Here is a 17,721-nt window from a genome sequence, read left to right as displayed (position 1 = left end):
TTCAAAGTCTGGGAAATCAGGCCCAGCAGTTCATCTCTATGAAAGAACAGTAACATGTCTGATACGGTTCCAGCTCCAGAGGAATTTCTCCATCTTCAAGGGAATCTGGATCTGCCTCATCAGTGCCATCTGGGCTCCTGTCGGGAATCCCCGCAAACAGAGGCATGCCCCGGAGCTTAGCCATAGGATTGGAAGAGGGAGGGGCCACCGGCTGAGGGTCCGACTGACAGGATTGGGTGAAGCTGAGGACTGCACCTGAAGAAAGGCTTTGGGTAATTGCCAGGTTCTTGTGGCCTGGTTTTGGCCTCTGTTGAAAACAGGATGCTGGGCTTGATGGACCCTTGGTCTGACCCAGCATGGCAATTTCTTATGTTCATATAAATCCTGAAAAAAATCCACCCAAGAAAGAGTAGCTGAATCCAGTCCATACCCAGAAGGAACAGGAGCGGGGCCCACTGAACTATCATCGCCAGCAGAGAAGCCAATCAAGGGAGTACCAAGGAATGGCATACCTCCAGTGTCGAAACCAAACCATCATCAGGATGGGAGGATCCAGGCTTAGCGAGGTCCGTGGAAGATAACTCTCCCTGCATATCTAAAATTTATAAGCACAACTATAAAGGACTGCTACTATAAATTACATGTATTAAAAAAACTAAGACCTCTTGTCCATCTGAATGACTTTAGAACCGTTCAGGCAGTAATCTTTTTGAAAACAGATTATTGCAATACTGTATTTTTAGGTCTCCCAGCATCTACAATAAGACCCCTTCAAAACTATTGCAAAACATTGCCAGAGTGCTTATCAATACTCAGAAAAATGACACATAACTCCAATATTGAAAGATCTTCACTGGCTCCCAATATCACACAGGATTCTCTTTAAAAGTCCAAACATAATCCATAAAACACTATATAATGAAAACGTTAGAATGACTCAGTGCCTCCCTTCATTTCCAGACCCCACAAAGAATCACTCGCTCAGCCAGCAAGGGACCTTACCAATACCTTCACCAAAATTAGCACATCTCACATCCATGAGAGATCAGACGCTATCTCTAGCAGACCCCCACATATAGAACTCCATACCGCAAGAACTGAGACTAGAGCCTAAGTCTCGTATTTTTTTTAAAAAGTTAAAGACCTGGCTGTTCCAGCAAGCCTACACATATCCACTCGCACTCCTCTCAGCTTCGTATATTGATTTCTAAGCCTTAAAGCAGAGCCTCCTTTATATAGCTTAAATTTTATCTACTTTCATTTAATCTCACTTTTATAATTTTTATTGTATTGTTAATTAACTGCCTTTTAATATTTTTGATGTAACATTAACTTTTTTATAATTTGTTTTATATACTTTATTGTAAACCGATATGATGTTCCAACGAACGTCGGTATAGAAAAGCAAACAAACAGCGCTGACACGTTAGACAGGTCAGGCTGAAGAAGCCTGAACATGACAGGCAAAAGAAAAAAAGGCGCTTAGGTTTCTTGTTCACTGGCACCATCAGTGCAAGGCGACTGTGAATGTGTCCAAATGGCTCTCACTCAAAAATTATGCACACAAAAATTAGGAGTCTCAAAAGTAAGCGCTGCAAAACACACGCACAACTTGTGCACCAAAGCTTGAATGAACCACTATGCTTAAAACTTGTGCATGCAAAGGCGTGCCCAAAATTGAGCCAACAATGCATGTGTAGAGCCAAAACACTGCACATAGATATCCTGCAGAGGGCAGCAAAGCACACAGGCCACCACACTGTGCCCAGGCAAAAGGCCTAACTTCAGGGCCTAGCCCCACCAGGGCTGCTCAGTTCCCCTTACCCCTCCACAGAAGCAGGTATGGACATCGGAATGGCGCACTAAGCATGGAGACCGGAGGAAATCCTATAAACCCCTCTGTTTAAGGTAAAAAATCCCCTTTAAAAAAAAAAAAAAAAGAAACCACTTACCTGAGCTCAGCCCTTACCAGCTGACTACAGAGATGGTCTCCGCATGCGTGGGGAGAGGGCATCTGCCATCACCGCCACACTCAACCTGCTGCACCCACTGCCTTTAAGCTGTACAATCAGCTAAGTCCACGCTGGTATACCCAGCTACCTGACCAAGACACACATTTGAGGGACCATGGAAATCACCTTATTTTATTTAAATTTATTTATATACCAACATTCGAATTGACATATCACATCGGTTTACATTCAGGTACTGTAGGTATCACCTCAGGAATTCTCAACTGGGGGAAGGACCATCTGGTATCACCACAGGAGAGCAGGGCTTTTCCTTAATTTAAAATTCTCCTTCCTAAATCTGAAGCAATCCCCACACGGAGATGCACGTCCACCATCTGCTGGAGACAGAATACTGGCAGGCTGGTAGTCACTGCAGCGAATATATGTACCTGTGACGTCTCAGCCTTGTGTCCCATCTTATCTGCTGGGCAGGGGAGCATAACCCACTGGTCTGAGTCCATCTGTCTACATGCTAGGAAAACAGTTTTACTCCCAAATAGGAAAATATAATTTGTTAGAGGGAAAACACAAACATCAAAATTAATACTTGGGAAAAATATTGCTTGAGCAAATCTCAAGTAAAAACCACCAGAACAAGATAAAAATCTAATTCTTAACTTCAAACGCCAAGAATAATTCTCCAGGATTTCTACTTTCCTGTGTAATAAACTCTCATGATGGTTTCCACTGCTTATCAAATCTATTTAACTTTAATAAATGAGCCTGAATATTATTGGCAAGAGGCTATAGAACTATTCGTGTTCACCAGGTCAGATCAGAGGGTCAAGCATCACTACTGGGACTCTCTAAACTTGCAGGGAGGCACCACATCCAAAAAAACAAGAACCTGCTCTAAAGAGATAGTAACCATTGCATTCACCTCCTGGACTGTGCCCATCCAGCAACTCCAAAGCCCAAGGAGCAGCATCCACGCCATCCTCTCTCTGCACAGCCAAAGTCTCAACGCCATCACTTGCAGTAGGCAGGAGCTATCCTCTGGGCATGGTGGACCTTGGCACTCCAGGGATAAAGCGACAGATTTGAGCCCAGACTGCCCCAGCTGTTCCCCACTGCAGTCTCCCCCACCGTGCCAGTCTGTGTCCCAAAAAACGTAGCGAGAGTCTTCTGAGCCATAAGAAAAAGGGATGGAGGTGGTTACAGAGTGAAAAACCCCTACTGTCGCTTTCTGCTTCAGAGCCATGAATAAGATAATGCATAGACACTATTGTGGGCTCTGATATACTGGGGAATCATACTACATAAAATTTGATAGTATTTACAGAGACTTTCAAACAAACATCTTAAATGTTTGATTTCAGTTTTAGTAACTTCCAACCACATTACTTTTGTACCACGCAAATTGTAAAAAATTTACAAAATAAATTGGAATTAAGTCATCTATTACTATCCCACTGCCAAGTAAATGTCTAACCTAAATAACTATTTCAGCGATTGTCTCAATGACAGATAAGGAAAAAGGATTCAGATAAGTGACCCTGCCCAACAATCCTCTACTCCCCCATTGATTTGTGTCACTCCTTACAGGCAAGGATCAGGGTATCCAACCTAACTTGGGTCTCAAAGGGGTAGGGATTACAGATCAATGCTTTGTACTTATATTTCAAAGCTAAACGGTTGCTTTGCACATCATAGACCTGTTCCTGTTTAATCTTGCTTACGACTGATCAGGAATGTGTGAAAACCACAGACGTGAACATCACATTCTTGGTTACGCTACTGCTAAAACGTGCGGCTAGCGGATAATGCATTTGATAGCTTGCATTATATTCTATGGCAAATTCTGTAATCACATTTCATAATTTTTTTTACTGCAATACCATGCTTCAGCATATCAATTGAAAAAGAACCTAGCTGAGTCAAACATTTGCTAAAGAATGAAAAGAAAATCCTTCAATAGCAAGAGCTATCTTACCGCTGCATCGACGTTCGCAGGCGAGTCTCGTTAGGATCTGCCAGCATAGAAATGACGCTGATCATTATGGTTTCCACTGTGTGAATGGGGAGCCAGCGCTCTCAGGTTTTTCATAGCCCATACTTATCCTCCCCGGGCTCATGAAGAATAGAATATACATACATCTCCATTCTTGTCAACTACAAAGACAAAGAAACAGGCACCTGTTAGCTTTACTTCATGTTCTTACAAAAACGTTTTAAATGTTTTTTCCCCCTGCCAGAATCTGTTACAGAAAGTGAGGAATCCATACAAGTGCAGACTTTACAGACAGCATTGCTTTCTATGGTTCTAAATACTTGTATCTTGCACTACTGAGCTAAACTGTGCTCATGGCCAATTGCTGGTGGCAGTGCTGTATAGGAAACCATCGCATCTATTAGACACACAGTAACATGTTAAACAGTTGAATTAGCACAGGTTTAGAACCTGAATGGCAGTGCCAACTGGCAAGGCTTTCAACCATAGCGACTAACATATAAGAAAAGTGATCCTGAAAGGGATGGAAGACATGTAGAGTCAACCGAATACAAAATAGTCTCAATGTTACCGACGCTGAACACCCTCCAAAATGATTTTTAATTCCATCCTAACACATGCAGCAACATAAAAAATCTGACTCCTAAAACTGGGAGATAATTTAGAAGGAGCAGGACTGGACTGAAATGCTGTATCTGGAGTTATCAGCAGTGTATCCTAACAATATATCTCAACAAGGGGCAACTCAGCTATAGGCTTTTATACTCCGAACCAGAGGTTACTATGAAATTTACTATAAAATAAAAACTCCCCATATACAGCTGAGTGTGACCCACAATGAAAGCAAACTATATAAAACCACTGCACTTTCTACATTAATTTAACATTGCTGTTTTAACAGATTTTCTACTCACAAAAGGAATAAAGGTGACAAATCAGTTGTAACAACTGAGCTGCTGAAAGATTTGGGAAAATGAACCGATTACAAGATAAATATTGTTGCTTGCCAACTGCCATATTAGTACACTGACCTTTATTCTGTATGTCCCAAATAACTTGTAGGCAACTCCTTCAAACTGGACCAACTTAATATAGAAAGTGATAACGATAGCAGATAAGGAAGTCAAGGCCCTTCTAATCTGATCAAATTAATTCCTGTTTGCACTGCCTAAGTCCCACTTGATCTATCTTCCCCTTCACAAGTAATATATTTATGACTAGCTTTTGAGAGTCATCACCTATGACTTGTTAGTTGACCTCTTTCTAACTGTTACAGGACAAAACTGGGACAGCTCTACAAAGGAATGTAAAGGTGGTATTTTAAATCAAATACCTCATTTGTACTTGCTGTTGTGATTACACTATAGATGCAAATATTTTATACATTTTTGAAAATTCTCAAATTGGGGAGGATTTTTTTAAATTCCAAAATGGAATTTGCAAGTAACATGAGCCATAATGGTTACAAATCATGTGATTGTAGCACTAATTATATAGGTATGGAATAAACCTTACATTCAACTTCTCAGAATGCTGACAGCAAAAAAAAAAAAAACACAAAAGAAATACTATTATATGATAGCTCTGTTGTATTCAAGTAATAATGCTTTTCAGAGAGCATACTGTTGTATAATTAAGATTCTCAGGTAGCTGAAGTCACTTTCTTTGGCCTCCTGCCTCACAAGACACTTGAGATGTTAATTGCCAAACAATACACACCCTGTGAAACCTTATTGCACCAACACAGCCTGCCTATAAACAAGTATAAGCAAATCCTCCATAACCAAACCTTTTATAAAAGTTGTCTCATTTTTAAAGCAAAAGCAATGAAGGTTTCCTTGGCATGCTACTGCTGATTTGCCAAAACGGATGACCTAGTTGTCAAGATTCGCAGCAGCCAGTTTTTTAAAATATTCCAAATTAGATCTATACCTAAAAAAAACAAAAAACAAAAAAACACACAACCCCACCACCACACAGGAAACTAGTAAATTACATTTCTTACCATTTGGATGCCAAATTTCTGTGATGAATTTCATCTTGGGCGGCCCTGAGGGGATAGTCTTTTGGAAAAGTGAGATGTGCTTTGAACACACCACCTTCGCTGGGGAGCAGAGAACAAAGTTACTATTTGTATGTTAATTCCTAGGGAGTACTGAAATGAGAAGCTGAGAGTCTAAGATCAAATCTGGTACTAATTTATCCTTCCTAAAATGGATCTACATAATGTTTAAAATATAGCAAAAAAGCATGTCTACATTTCAAAGTATTGCAACAGCTACCATAAGGGCTCACCTGTATACAGGACTGGATTTCCACTGCTGGCGCCCATAGGCACCATGGAGGGGGGAGGGAGGCCCCCCCCCCTTCCCATCCCCCCTCTCCTGAAATGCTAGTGTCCAACTCTTAACTGCTTACCTTGCTGTTCTGATCCTGCAGTGGTGGTGGCAGCAACAACCTAGAAAAAATTCAGCATGGGGCTGCAGCCCAACACTCAAGGCCCTGTCCCCTCCTCCCACCTGGGCTTCCTGTTACTATGAAAACCTGTGTGAGAGGCCAGGGCAATGAGCATGTAGCTATAGGCACCACGCTGAATTTTTTCTAGGTTGCTGCTGCTTCCGCTGCTGTGGGATTGTAACCGCAGTGCCTTTAGGTAAGTGGCTGGGAGGCAGGCCCTGATGGAAGCACAGCAATAGCAGCAAAGCTCCAGCACCTATCAAAATTTTGGCCTCCAAATCTGGGCCTGCTTGTATACTGAGATTTCGTAAAGGTCATATTTCACCTTAAATGACCAAAAAATAGCTGCAATGAAATCCTCAGCCACAAGGACACGTGTGCTGCGTGCACTACACACCTCTGGTGCAAAACAATTTTTTTTTTTGCACGTCTTCTAAATGTCAAGTAAAAGCACCATTCTGGATTTGCGTTTTGTTTTTTTTTTTAAACTTGGCTAGATTTGACTTCCACATGAGGTCATCAGGATCCCTGGACAAGCAGGGAATGAGAAGGCAGTCCTCCATCCCCTTGGGGTGGGGATAGGGGCATCCCACTTAGTGGCCAGATTTAGGGCCCACAATTGCAGAAGGAGCCCTGCTGTATGGACCCCAACCGAGGACTGTACAGCAATGTTCCGTGGTAAGCTAACTGGGAGAGAGAAGACAGGAGAACAATCCCCAGGTAGCTACAAGATGAAGGTTTATGGTACTAGATCCCAATACAAAGTTCCAATTAAGCTATAAGCACAAAGAAGCAGGAGGAATCTGCTGGGCTCAAAAACCTTAAGACTACAAGTTTCTGCATACAGTGAAGTAAAACCAGAACTGGATCAGCCTGTCTTTGGGGGAGGGGGGGGGGGGGAGAAGACAACCCCTAATAGAAAAAGACTCCCAGAAATACCTTCATACTATCTAATAAGTATTACTGGATGAACTTATTCTGTTTTTTTCTGGAGGACCATATATATCACTACCAACCAGTGGCAGCTCTGATGAAGCAAAAGGTTATATAGTTCGAGTCAGTTTGTGCAAACCCCAATAGTCCTTTGTTTTTATGGCAAAGATTTTTTTAAAAAATTGCAGACAAAATATTTTTCAAACAGCCATAATTCCACTCCCAATATATTTTTCAAGAATCATCAAAATCTGCTGAGTTTTAATAGCCCTCTGCATCAGGAGGATTACTGCAATGCTGTGGTCACATGCATCATAGGGCACTTAGTCCTTCAATATCCATCTCACACTTTCTTCCTATAATTGAGTCTGAAAGAGGAAATGCTTTGTGTGTTTAGAAACCAGAAAAAGTCACACAACCAAGAATGTCCGATTCATTGTATATTAATCTGTCAATCCCATCTCTAAAGATAGCCCACAAATGGATAGCTACCCAATAGATCTAAATAATTGTATACCATTCTTATTGTTCATTAAGTCCATGCAGTTTAAGAGTTAAGCATAAAAATCCAGAATTGCATAAATTAAGATTGGCTTGAGATTCACTGCCCCCTGTTTCAGGAAATGTTCCAACACTGTCCACCATAAGTCATTAAATGTGTGGTGGTGCTCAATATAAGGGCCTCATTTTTTTTTCCTGGGGATTTCAATGTGATTTTAAGAGTGGAAAATGACTTTTCTATTGTTTTTTTTCCTGCATCATAATTTTTTCCATTGATTTTTTACCATCACATTGAAATTCCCAGGCAAAATACAATAACAACGGAATACAAAGGTCCCTATCAATATAGTGAGACACCAGAAGAATCTGGTAAATTACATGTATTGATACAACTACGCTGTTCAGTAAGGTGTACTCCTATTACATGCGTAGTATGCCCAATACACACCAAGTCGGACATTGGATCAAAAGCTACCATATTTTTTGCTCCATAAGACGCAATTTTTTTTCCCCTAAAAGTGGGGGGAAAATGTCTGTCCATCTTATGGAGAGAATATTAAAACAAAAAAACAACCCCCCACCCAAGACTTGCCAAAAGTCCCTGGTGGTCCAGAGGGGGGTCCAGGATCGATCTCCTGCACTCGGGCCATCGGCCACCAGTATTCAAAATGGCACCAATAGCCTTTGCCCTTTCTATGTCACAGGGGCTTCCGGTCGGCCCCTATCACATGGTAGGAGCAATGGACTGCCGGCGCCATCTTGTGCTCCTACCATGTGACAGGGGCCAACCAATGGCATCTGTAGCCCCTGTGACATAGTAAGGGAAAAGGTTATTGGTGCCATTTTGAATACTGGCAGCCAACAGCCCGAGTGCAGAAGATCGCTCCAGGACCCCCGCTGGACCACCAGGGACTGGGGGGGGGGGGCTTAATATTCGCTCCATAAGATGCACAGACATTTACCCCCATTTTTGGGGGAAAAAAGTGCATCTTATGGAGCGAAAAATTCAGTGATGTGCATTCTGGATGCCCTGAGTTGGCATAAGAATGTCCTTGCAACCCCAGGACATCATATAAATGGTGCCCGTTTTGTGCCTTGGTGGTACAGGGTCATGAGTGGATTCAGCCTACTACAGGCACAATGGTGAATTTAAACATCCGGCTAACACTACTTGGGTAGTATATTTGATCCAGTGTCCATGCAAGTGGGTATATATTGGGCGTACCAAGCGCACAATATGAAAATGCCTTACTGAACACCATACCTGTATCAGTTTGTGTAAACTTATTTTGATTTTGTGTGCCACATAGAATTATAGATAGTGCTAATACATTTTTTAAAATAAAAAGCAGAGTTTGCTTACCAGTAACAGGTGTTCTGAGGACAGCAGGATGTTAGTACTCACACGTGGGTGACATCAGATGAAGCCCCGATGCGGAAAAGTGTCAAAGTCTCTAGAACTTTGACTAGGCACACTGAGCATGCCCAGATGCCCTATACCAGGGGTCAGGAACCTTTTTGGCTGAGAGAGCCATAAACGCCACATATTTTAAAATGTAATTCCATGAGAGCCATACAAAATGTTTAAACTAAATACAAGTAAATGTGTGCATTTTATGTAAGATCACACTTTTAAAGTACAATAAGTCTCTGAAAATATTACACCAGGCCTTAAGACACCAATACATCTCCTATTAGGAAAACGGACCAAGTCAGGCTGCTATAGAGTCCTACACAGAAACTTCACGCCAGCAGAAAACCTCACCTGAATCACGTGCTGTCCCTCACTTAACATAGAATTAAAGAGACCAAAACGCATAACAAGAAGCATGCAGAAAAACTGAATTGGAAACTGCAACAAGCCAGAGTCTCTGTATGCAGTGTAACCAAAGGAAAAAAAGAAACATCACTCATCCTTATAAAACAAATCAAGAAATATAAAATCAGCAGTAAACTGTACTAACAAAAAGAACATATTTCGAAACAGCTGATGAGTGGAATATCCAATAATTAAAAACTCATATAAAACATTTCCAGATACCAACAAAATATTTCAAAATAGCACACACAAAGACCCAGTAATGAAAAATAATAAGGATACAAAAATTTTTTGCTCTGCCTACCTGGGAACGTTTGATATCCAGGTGTCCTGAGATTGTTCTGAATTAGCAGGAGTTGGGGTGGTTTGCTTGGAACTTTCTCCTCTCTCAAGTCACATACCAGCGCTCTCTCTCACACTGGCTCTCAATGTCACACCTATACACACATGCTCTCAGTACTCACATATACCCATGTTTTTTCTCTCTCACTTATATAGGCTCTTAATTACACATTTACACACATGCTATCTATCTTTTCACGCTTGCACACACACACACAGGCTTTCAATCACATAAATACATGCTGTCTTTTTCTCTCATTTACACACAGGCTCTCAATCACATACTCACATGCTCCCTCACCTAAACCAGCTCTCAATCACACACAGACACACATGATCTCTCTCTTACTTATACACACAGGCTCTTAATCATACATACACATGATTTCTCTCACACACAAAGGATCTCAATCATACACACATACTCTTTCACACAAACAGGTTTTCAATCACAAACTTACACATACAGGTTCCCAATGGTAAACTTACATTCATGCTCTCTCTCTCACAGGCAGGCTCTCAATCACAGACATACTCTCTTTCACATGTACAGGCTCTCAATCATTCACATACATGCAATCTCTCTCTCTCACACACACACAGCCCCCCCCCCGCGGCCCGGAAGAGGAAGTGGAGAGTATCGGGTGCGTGCGCGGCAAGAAGAGGCCACGCTGGTGCGCTCGGCATCGGCCCGAAGAAAAGAAGACTGCAGCGCGGCTCGGAGGAAAATGAAGATCTTCAACCGCGGCCGATGGGACTCCGCCTCCGCGAGGGCTGAAAATGAAGAGGTTAGCGTTGGGAGGAGGCTGCTGCTGCCGCGAGTTCCCGGGGTGGGGGAGAGAGAGAGTGAATGAGTGAGCAAGCTGTGTTTGCTCGCTCATTCACTCTCTCCCCCACTCCCACCCCCATCCCGGGAAACTCGCGGCAGCAGCAGCCTCCTCCCAACGCTAACCTCTTCATTTTCAGCCCTCGCGGAGGCGGAGTCCCATCGGCTGCGGTTTGAACCTCTTCATTTTCCTCCGAGCCGCGCTGCACAGTCTTCTTTTCTTCGGGCCGATGCCGAGCGCACCAGCGTGGCCTCTTCTTGCCGCGCACGCACCCGATACACTCCACTTCCTCTTCCGGGCCGTGGGGGGGAAGAAGAGAGCACGCCGGTGCCGCTTGACTCCAACTGTCCTGCCGCGTTCCGCCCGGGCTGACAGCATTTTAAGCCCGGGCGGAGGAGACAGGGAGCAGCTGGGTCAGCGGGAAAGTGTGGTGACTGTCTGCGAGCCAGATGCAGCCCTCAAAAGAGCCATATCTGGCTCGCGAGCCATGGGTTCCCGACCCCTGCCCTATACCATGTGTCCATGCAGGGTCCCTCTCCAGTCTTGTAACATAGAAAGAATTATGATTAAAACAAATAGGAGAAATCCAACTCCACAGGATACGGAGCAGGTTTCGTGAGAATTAACATCCTGCTGTCCCCAAAGAACACCTGTTACAGATAAGCAACTCTACTTTGAGGACAAGCAGGATTGTAGTCCTCATATATGGGTGAATCTCTAGCTACAGGCTGCTCCAACACAAAAGGGAACCAACAGACACCCAACCAGGTACCAACGGGCAGGCAAACTATTGGTGCTGTTGGTAACAGAGGGGGTGATAGCCTGAACCCAAACAATGGAATCTAGGCGGAAAAGTTACGTTCTCCCACCTCAAACAGGTTCTGAAGGACAGACTGGCTGAACCTACTGTTGAGTTAGCAATCCCTATCTAGACAGTAATGAGATATGAATGTGTCAACATAAACATAACATGTCACACCAAGGGTCCATCAAGCCCAGCATCCTGTTTCCAACAGTGGCCAATCCAGGTCACAAGTTCCTGGCAAGTACCCAAACATTAAATAGATCTCAAGCTACAACTCCTTATTAATAGCAGTTTATGGATTTTTCCTCTAGGAACTTACCCAAATCTTTTTTAAACCCAGTTACACTAACTGCCATAACCACATCCTTTGGTAATTAATTCCAGAGCTTAACTATGTGCTGAGTGAAAAATAATTTTCTTCAATTTGTTTTAAATGAGCTACTTGCTAACTTCATGGAGTATCCTCTAGTCCTATTATCTGAGAGAGTAACAGATTTACATTAGCTGTTCAAGTCCTTTTATGACCTCTATCATATCCCCACTGAGTCGTCTCTTCCCCAAACTGAACAGCCCTAACTTCTTTAGCCTTTCCTCATAGGGGAGCTGTTCCATGCCCCTTATTTTGTTCACCCTTCTCTACAGTTTCTCCACTGCAACTATATCTGATTTGCAGCGACCATTCCACATTGCAGCCTTGCAGATCTCCATGGGAACTGCCACACACAAGTGGGCCACACACGCTGCCACAGCTCTAGCAGAATGAGCACTAATATGACCAAGATGGAGTCCCACCTGGGCATAACAGAAGTAGATGCAATCTACTAGCCAGATGGATAGTGTCTGTTTGACAAAGGCAACACCCAACCTATTCTTATCAAAAGAAATTAAAAAAAAAAAAAAAAGTTGGGTGGACTGTCTATGAGCTTCTGTCCGCACCAGAAAGATGGTTAAGGCTCACTTGCAGTCCAAACTGTGCAGTGCTCGTTCACCTTGGTGCGAATGGGGCCTAGGAAAGAATGTTGGCAGGATAACTGAATGGTTAAGATGGACGTCCATCACCACTTTAGGCAGAAAACTTAGGGTGCATACGCAAGACCACCCTGTCATGATAAAACTTAGTGTAATGTGGATAAGTCACTAAGGCCTGGAGCTTGCTGACCTGGAGGTGACCACCACCAAAAATATGACCTTCCAGGTCAGGTACTTCAGGTTACAGGTGCGCAGTGGCGCTACAAGAGATTTCATCAACCTAGCTAACACCATGTTAAAGTCCCAAGATACAGCGAGAGGCCTTAGGGAAGGCTTCAATTGAAGCAAGCCCTGCATGAAACATACAGCTATAGGTTGTACAGAGATAGGCGTACCATCACATCTTGGTGGTATGCACCAACTGCACGGAGGTGAACAGAATTGGTCTTTAAGCCAGCTTCAGACAGGTGTAGAAGGTAGTCAAACAGTTTTTGTGTACGGAAGTAGAACGATCTAGGGCTTTCTGCTCACACCATACAGAACACCTCCTCTACTTCAGTCCATAAGACTTTCTAGTGAAAGGCTTTCTAGAAGCCACCAGGACCTGAGACACTTCCTCTGAAAGATCAAACGGCTGTAGGATTAACCTCTCAACATCCAGGCTGTGAGCAACAGGGCCTGGAGGTTGGGATGCCACAGCCTGGCTTGATCTTGCATGATGAGATCTGGGGAAATCCCCAGATGCCTCCAGATGGACAATCCCAGAGGAGTGGAAACCGGATCTGTCTTGGCCAATGAAGGGCTATGAGGATCATAGTTCCCCTTGACCTCGTGAAGCTTCAAGAGAGTCTTCGCCACTAAGGGAATCTGAAGATTTGCATAGAGAAGACCCTTGCCCCAATGATGGGCAAGAGTGTCCGAGGCTGGTTTGCTACCTGTACAGGGAGCAAAATAGAGGCACCTTCCTGTTGCAGAGGGACACGAACAGATGTCCAGACTCCCCCAGAGGTGGAATATCTGATTTGCTACCCCCAGTCCAAGGATCACTCATGGGGTCTAAAGGCTTGACTTAACTTATCACATTCTCTGTCCCAGCCAGGTAAATGGCCCTGAGCCCCATCCTGTGGGACAGGGCTATGACTAGATCTAGACTGCTTCGACACAGGAGGTATGATCCTGTGCCTCCTTGCTTGATGACATACCACATGACTACCTGGTTGTCAGTTTGAATCAGGACAACTTTGTTGGACAGCCGATCTCCAAAAGTCCACAGTGCGTACCTGATTGCCCAAAACTCCAGGAAGTTGATTTGACAAGAGTGCTCCTGAGCAGACTAAAGGCCCTCTGTGCTGAGCCGATCTACATGAGCTCCCCACCCCAGGTTGGATGCATCCGTGGTTAGGATAATTTGGGTAGGGAGACTTTGAAAAGAAATACCCAATTCCAGATTTGAAAGTACCTGCCACCAGGACAATGAGTCCTGGAGAGACATGGTGACTGATGCAATCCTGGAGGCTCTGAGTGGCCTGGTGCCACTGCAACCTCAGCATCCACTGGGCTCTACGCATGCATAAATGTGCCAAGGGAGTGACATGGACAGTTCATATGGCCCAACAGCCTCAATATGTTCCAGGCTGACACCTACTGGCTCTGTTGGATCTCTGCTGTGATGGTCGCCAAGGTGACGGCCTTCTGGCGAGGCAGGAAGGCTTTGGCCTGAGCTGTTTAGCAGGGCTCCTATGAAGTCAAATTGAAGTGATGGGCTGAAACAGGACTTTGGGTAGTTGAGAATGAACCCTAGTGACTCCAACACCCGGTCAAATCTGGTGGTCCCTGCCTGAGACATGCACTTGACCAGTCAAATCATCCAGATATGGGAAATCATGCATTCCCAGCCTGCAGAGGTGCGCCACCACCACGGCGAAGCATTTTGTGAAGACTCGTGGGGCTGATGCAAGCCTGAACAGCAACACCCAGTACTGGAAGTGCTCTTTCCCACCACAAATCAGATATTTCTGTTGCGTTCGTGCCTGTTCTCGCCCTCGCTCCACCCTCTTTACCTTAGAGGAGACTCCCTTCGGGTCCGACGGACAGATGCTGCAGTGGTTTCTCCTCGCCATACTTCCTGGAATCCCTGGGCTGGGCTGACGCTGCAGATCCGCCATGTTCCTGATGACATAAGGGCACGCGCTCCAGAGTTTGTACCGGCAAGGGCGCAAACCTCGATGACATCCCCCTGTAGTGACGTCATCCGCTTCCAGTTTAAAAGGTCTTTACTTGCAGCTACAAATTGAGTTAGCAAGGGGTTTGATTGCGGGGATCATTCCGACCCGCTTCATCCTCCGCTGCTCTGCCTCCACTATCTTACTTAGATGGTGGAGGCAGAGCAGGGCCCCCACTCCTCGGGGGCCCCGCGCTCTCTCTCTTCTTGATTTCAGATTGCTAAGACGGGATCCGGTACTCGCTCGAGGGCCTACGTCCCTGAATGCTCAGAAGACTCCTTACTACCTGGAAGCGATCGCAGACTAGAACACAGTGAGTTCTATTACAGATAGGAATCGGTACTCGCTCCACGAGGGCCTATATTCCTAATCTCCGAAGACTCCCTTCAGTCTACGACGTTATGCAGGTACGGAAATCGTGAATCATTATTATAAATTGCATGAGGGCCCATGCAACTCTCTTCTATATCAGAAGCTACTATTATCATATACCTATATCTGTGCATTACTATTATAGATTGCAGATAGGAACCGGTACTCGCTCCACAAGGGCCTATGTTCCTAAAACCCTCCAAAGATTATCTTCTATTCCATAAGCCATCTCATACACAGATATTGTGAGTTCTCATTCCAGATTGCATATAGGAACCAACACTCGCCTACTGCTCCTGTTCCTGAATACTGAAGACTCTCTGTTGCTTAGAGGCCATTATAGATATCTACAATTGTGAGTGTATCATCTACTACTGTTTATGTATCCAGCATACCCTGGCTACTCACTATCTATAGTCTCTCTCTACAGCTCAGCAATCCAGAGACCGCAATTCCAGTACCAGAAGGACTTCAGCCCTGCCGGGCACATCAGCTCACTACTGCCACCTCTGATGGTTCTACTTCCAGTCTAATAAAGAACTGAGTTTGTCTCCATATTCCAGCCTAGCCAGTGGTCCCTCTCAGGACATCCTCTTGAGAGTGCTGTCATCTGCCATCAGCCCAGGGATTCACCAATTAATCTCAAGTGTTCATTCCTTATACTACTAGAGCAGTATTATATGACTGCCACTCTGTGGGAAGCCAACCCACTACAGAACACTAACTCTGCTTACGGAGTATTAACAATTGTTAGCTCTTCCTCTTGGTGGGGTGATCCATAACCAATTGCTAACTCCCTGGCGGGCTTATAACAGATTGCCAACATCTCTCCGTGGTGGGATAAGGTATTACAGATTCTAACTCCGCCCCTGGGAAGCAGTTCCTATAGATTGATATTCCTAGCAGCAGGGATTGACAGATTGCTAACTCCTCCCTCTACAGGAGGAGCTCGATAACAGATTGCTAACTCCGAGCAGCAGATTTATAACAATTTCCTGTGACTGAGGAAGATCTCGATAGGAGTGTGTCTCTCCTTTAGGTTGAGGAAACATAGCCAGTCCCCTTTTTGAAAAAGGGGAAACAAGATGCCCAAGCAAGTCATCTTGAACATTTATTAGAAACTTGCTCAAGGCACTTAGGTCTAAGATGGGACGGAGTCTTCCTGTTCTCTTTGGAATCAGAAAGTACCTGGAGTAGAATCCCCATTCTTTGCACCCTGCCAGCTCGACCGCTCTTGCCATTAAGAGGAAGGAGAGCTCTGCTTGTAGTACCTCCTGATGTGCTACCGGTCCCAAGATGGGCTCAGAGGGCAATTTGGTGGGACAGACTATAGATCAATTATTACCCTTTGACAATGGACAGAACCCACTGGTCCGAGGATATACTGGGCCACTGGTTTGCAGAGAACTGCAATCTGCCCCCAACCAGAGGGTTCATTATCCTGAATGAGGGGAACTGGTCTATGTTCCCTATGACCCCAGTCCAAACCCCGTCCCCAGAGTTGACTGAGGATCTGGCTGGGGCTTGGGAACTCTCTGCTACTAGGACTGCCACATGAGCCCTAATGGTGTAGATGGAGTGAGGAGGCAGAAGACCGTACTTCCTTTGGTGAAAAGACTTCCTTGGCCTCTGTCTCATCAGCCTCTTAGAAGAGGACGACTAGTATGGAGTGCTGGTGGAGAGTTGCTGGAGGGTTTCATGGTGGTCCTGAATTTGGGCCACAGCATTCCTCACCTTATCTCCAAAGAGATTCTCCCCAGTACAAATCATATCAGTGAATCATTCCTGTACCTCTGGTCGGAGATCAGAGGCCTGCAGCCATGCCATTTTGTGGGCACCTATTCCCACTGCAGAGTCTTTCTATGCTGTCTCAAAAACATCATAGGTTGTACAGACCGTGTGTTTTCTGCACTCCAAGCCCTTATGCACCAACATCATGAGGGTATCTTGCTACTCTTGAGGCAACTGCTCAGCCACCTCCTGCATCTGCTTCCAGATGTCCCACAAGTACTGGCTCATGTAGAGCTGATAGGCCCCAATACTGGCAATGAGCATGGCACCTTGAAATACCTTCCTACCAAGTGCATCTATCGCTCTATGGTCTTTCTCCAGGGGCACCAAGGAACGAGTCAGAGCACTTGGCCCTTGAGAGTGGATTTGACCCCCACCGACTGATGGGCAGCTGATGCTTGTTGAATCCAGCATCCTTCTGGACTAGGTTGACCCCGTCTGCCTTATTTATGGGAGGCACTGTGAGGGGGTGTTCCCATATCCTCAGCAGCAACTCCTTAAGAATCTTATGTACTGGTACCACCATGATTCCCTTAAGAGGCTCCACAAACCAGAGGATCTCAAGTATTTTGTGCATGCCATTCTCCTCCATTAATAACTGAAAAGGGATGGATTCCGCCATAACCTTTGCATGTTTTGTGAGGGTGAAGTCCTCAGGCGGAGACTTCCTTCACTCCTCTGGAGAAGGACTCCAAAACATCTCCCCAGGGGTCATAGATC

The 17,721-nt window shown here is 44.7% G+C and overlaps 1 protein-coding gene across 1 annotated transcript in view; it reads right to left on the bottom strand.

Annotated features, from left to right (window-relative positions):
• Positions 1 to 4,054: 4,054 nt before the first annotated feature.
• Positions 4,055 to 17,721, bottom strand: part of LOC115082622 (ubiquitin-conjugating enzyme E2 G1-like) — a 59,446-nt gene continuing 45,779 nt past the window's right edge. The window contains exons 3-4 of the mRNA XM_029586831.1: positions 5,969 to 6,067; positions 4,055 to 4,124 (exon numbers count right to left, since the gene is read on the bottom strand). Coding sequence (XP_029442691.1) covers positions 4,121 to 4,124; positions 5,969 to 6,067 — 103 coding nt within the window. The 3' untranslated portion in view covers positions 4,055 to 4,120. The remainder of the gene's footprint in view (positions 4,125 to 5,968; positions 6,068 to 17,721) is intronic.

The sequence above is a fragment of the Rhinatrema bivittatum genome, unplaced genomic scaffold, assembly GCF_901001135.1.
Source record: "Rhinatrema bivittatum unplaced genomic scaffold, aRhiBiv1.1, whole genome shotgun sequence".
NCBI classification, from domain to species: Eukaryota; Metazoa; Chordata; class Amphibia; order Gymnophiona; family Rhinatrematidae; genus Rhinatrema; species Rhinatrema bivittatum.
Note: the sequence above shows the minus strand (reverse complement) of the source record. Positions and strands in the feature narration are given on the sequence as shown.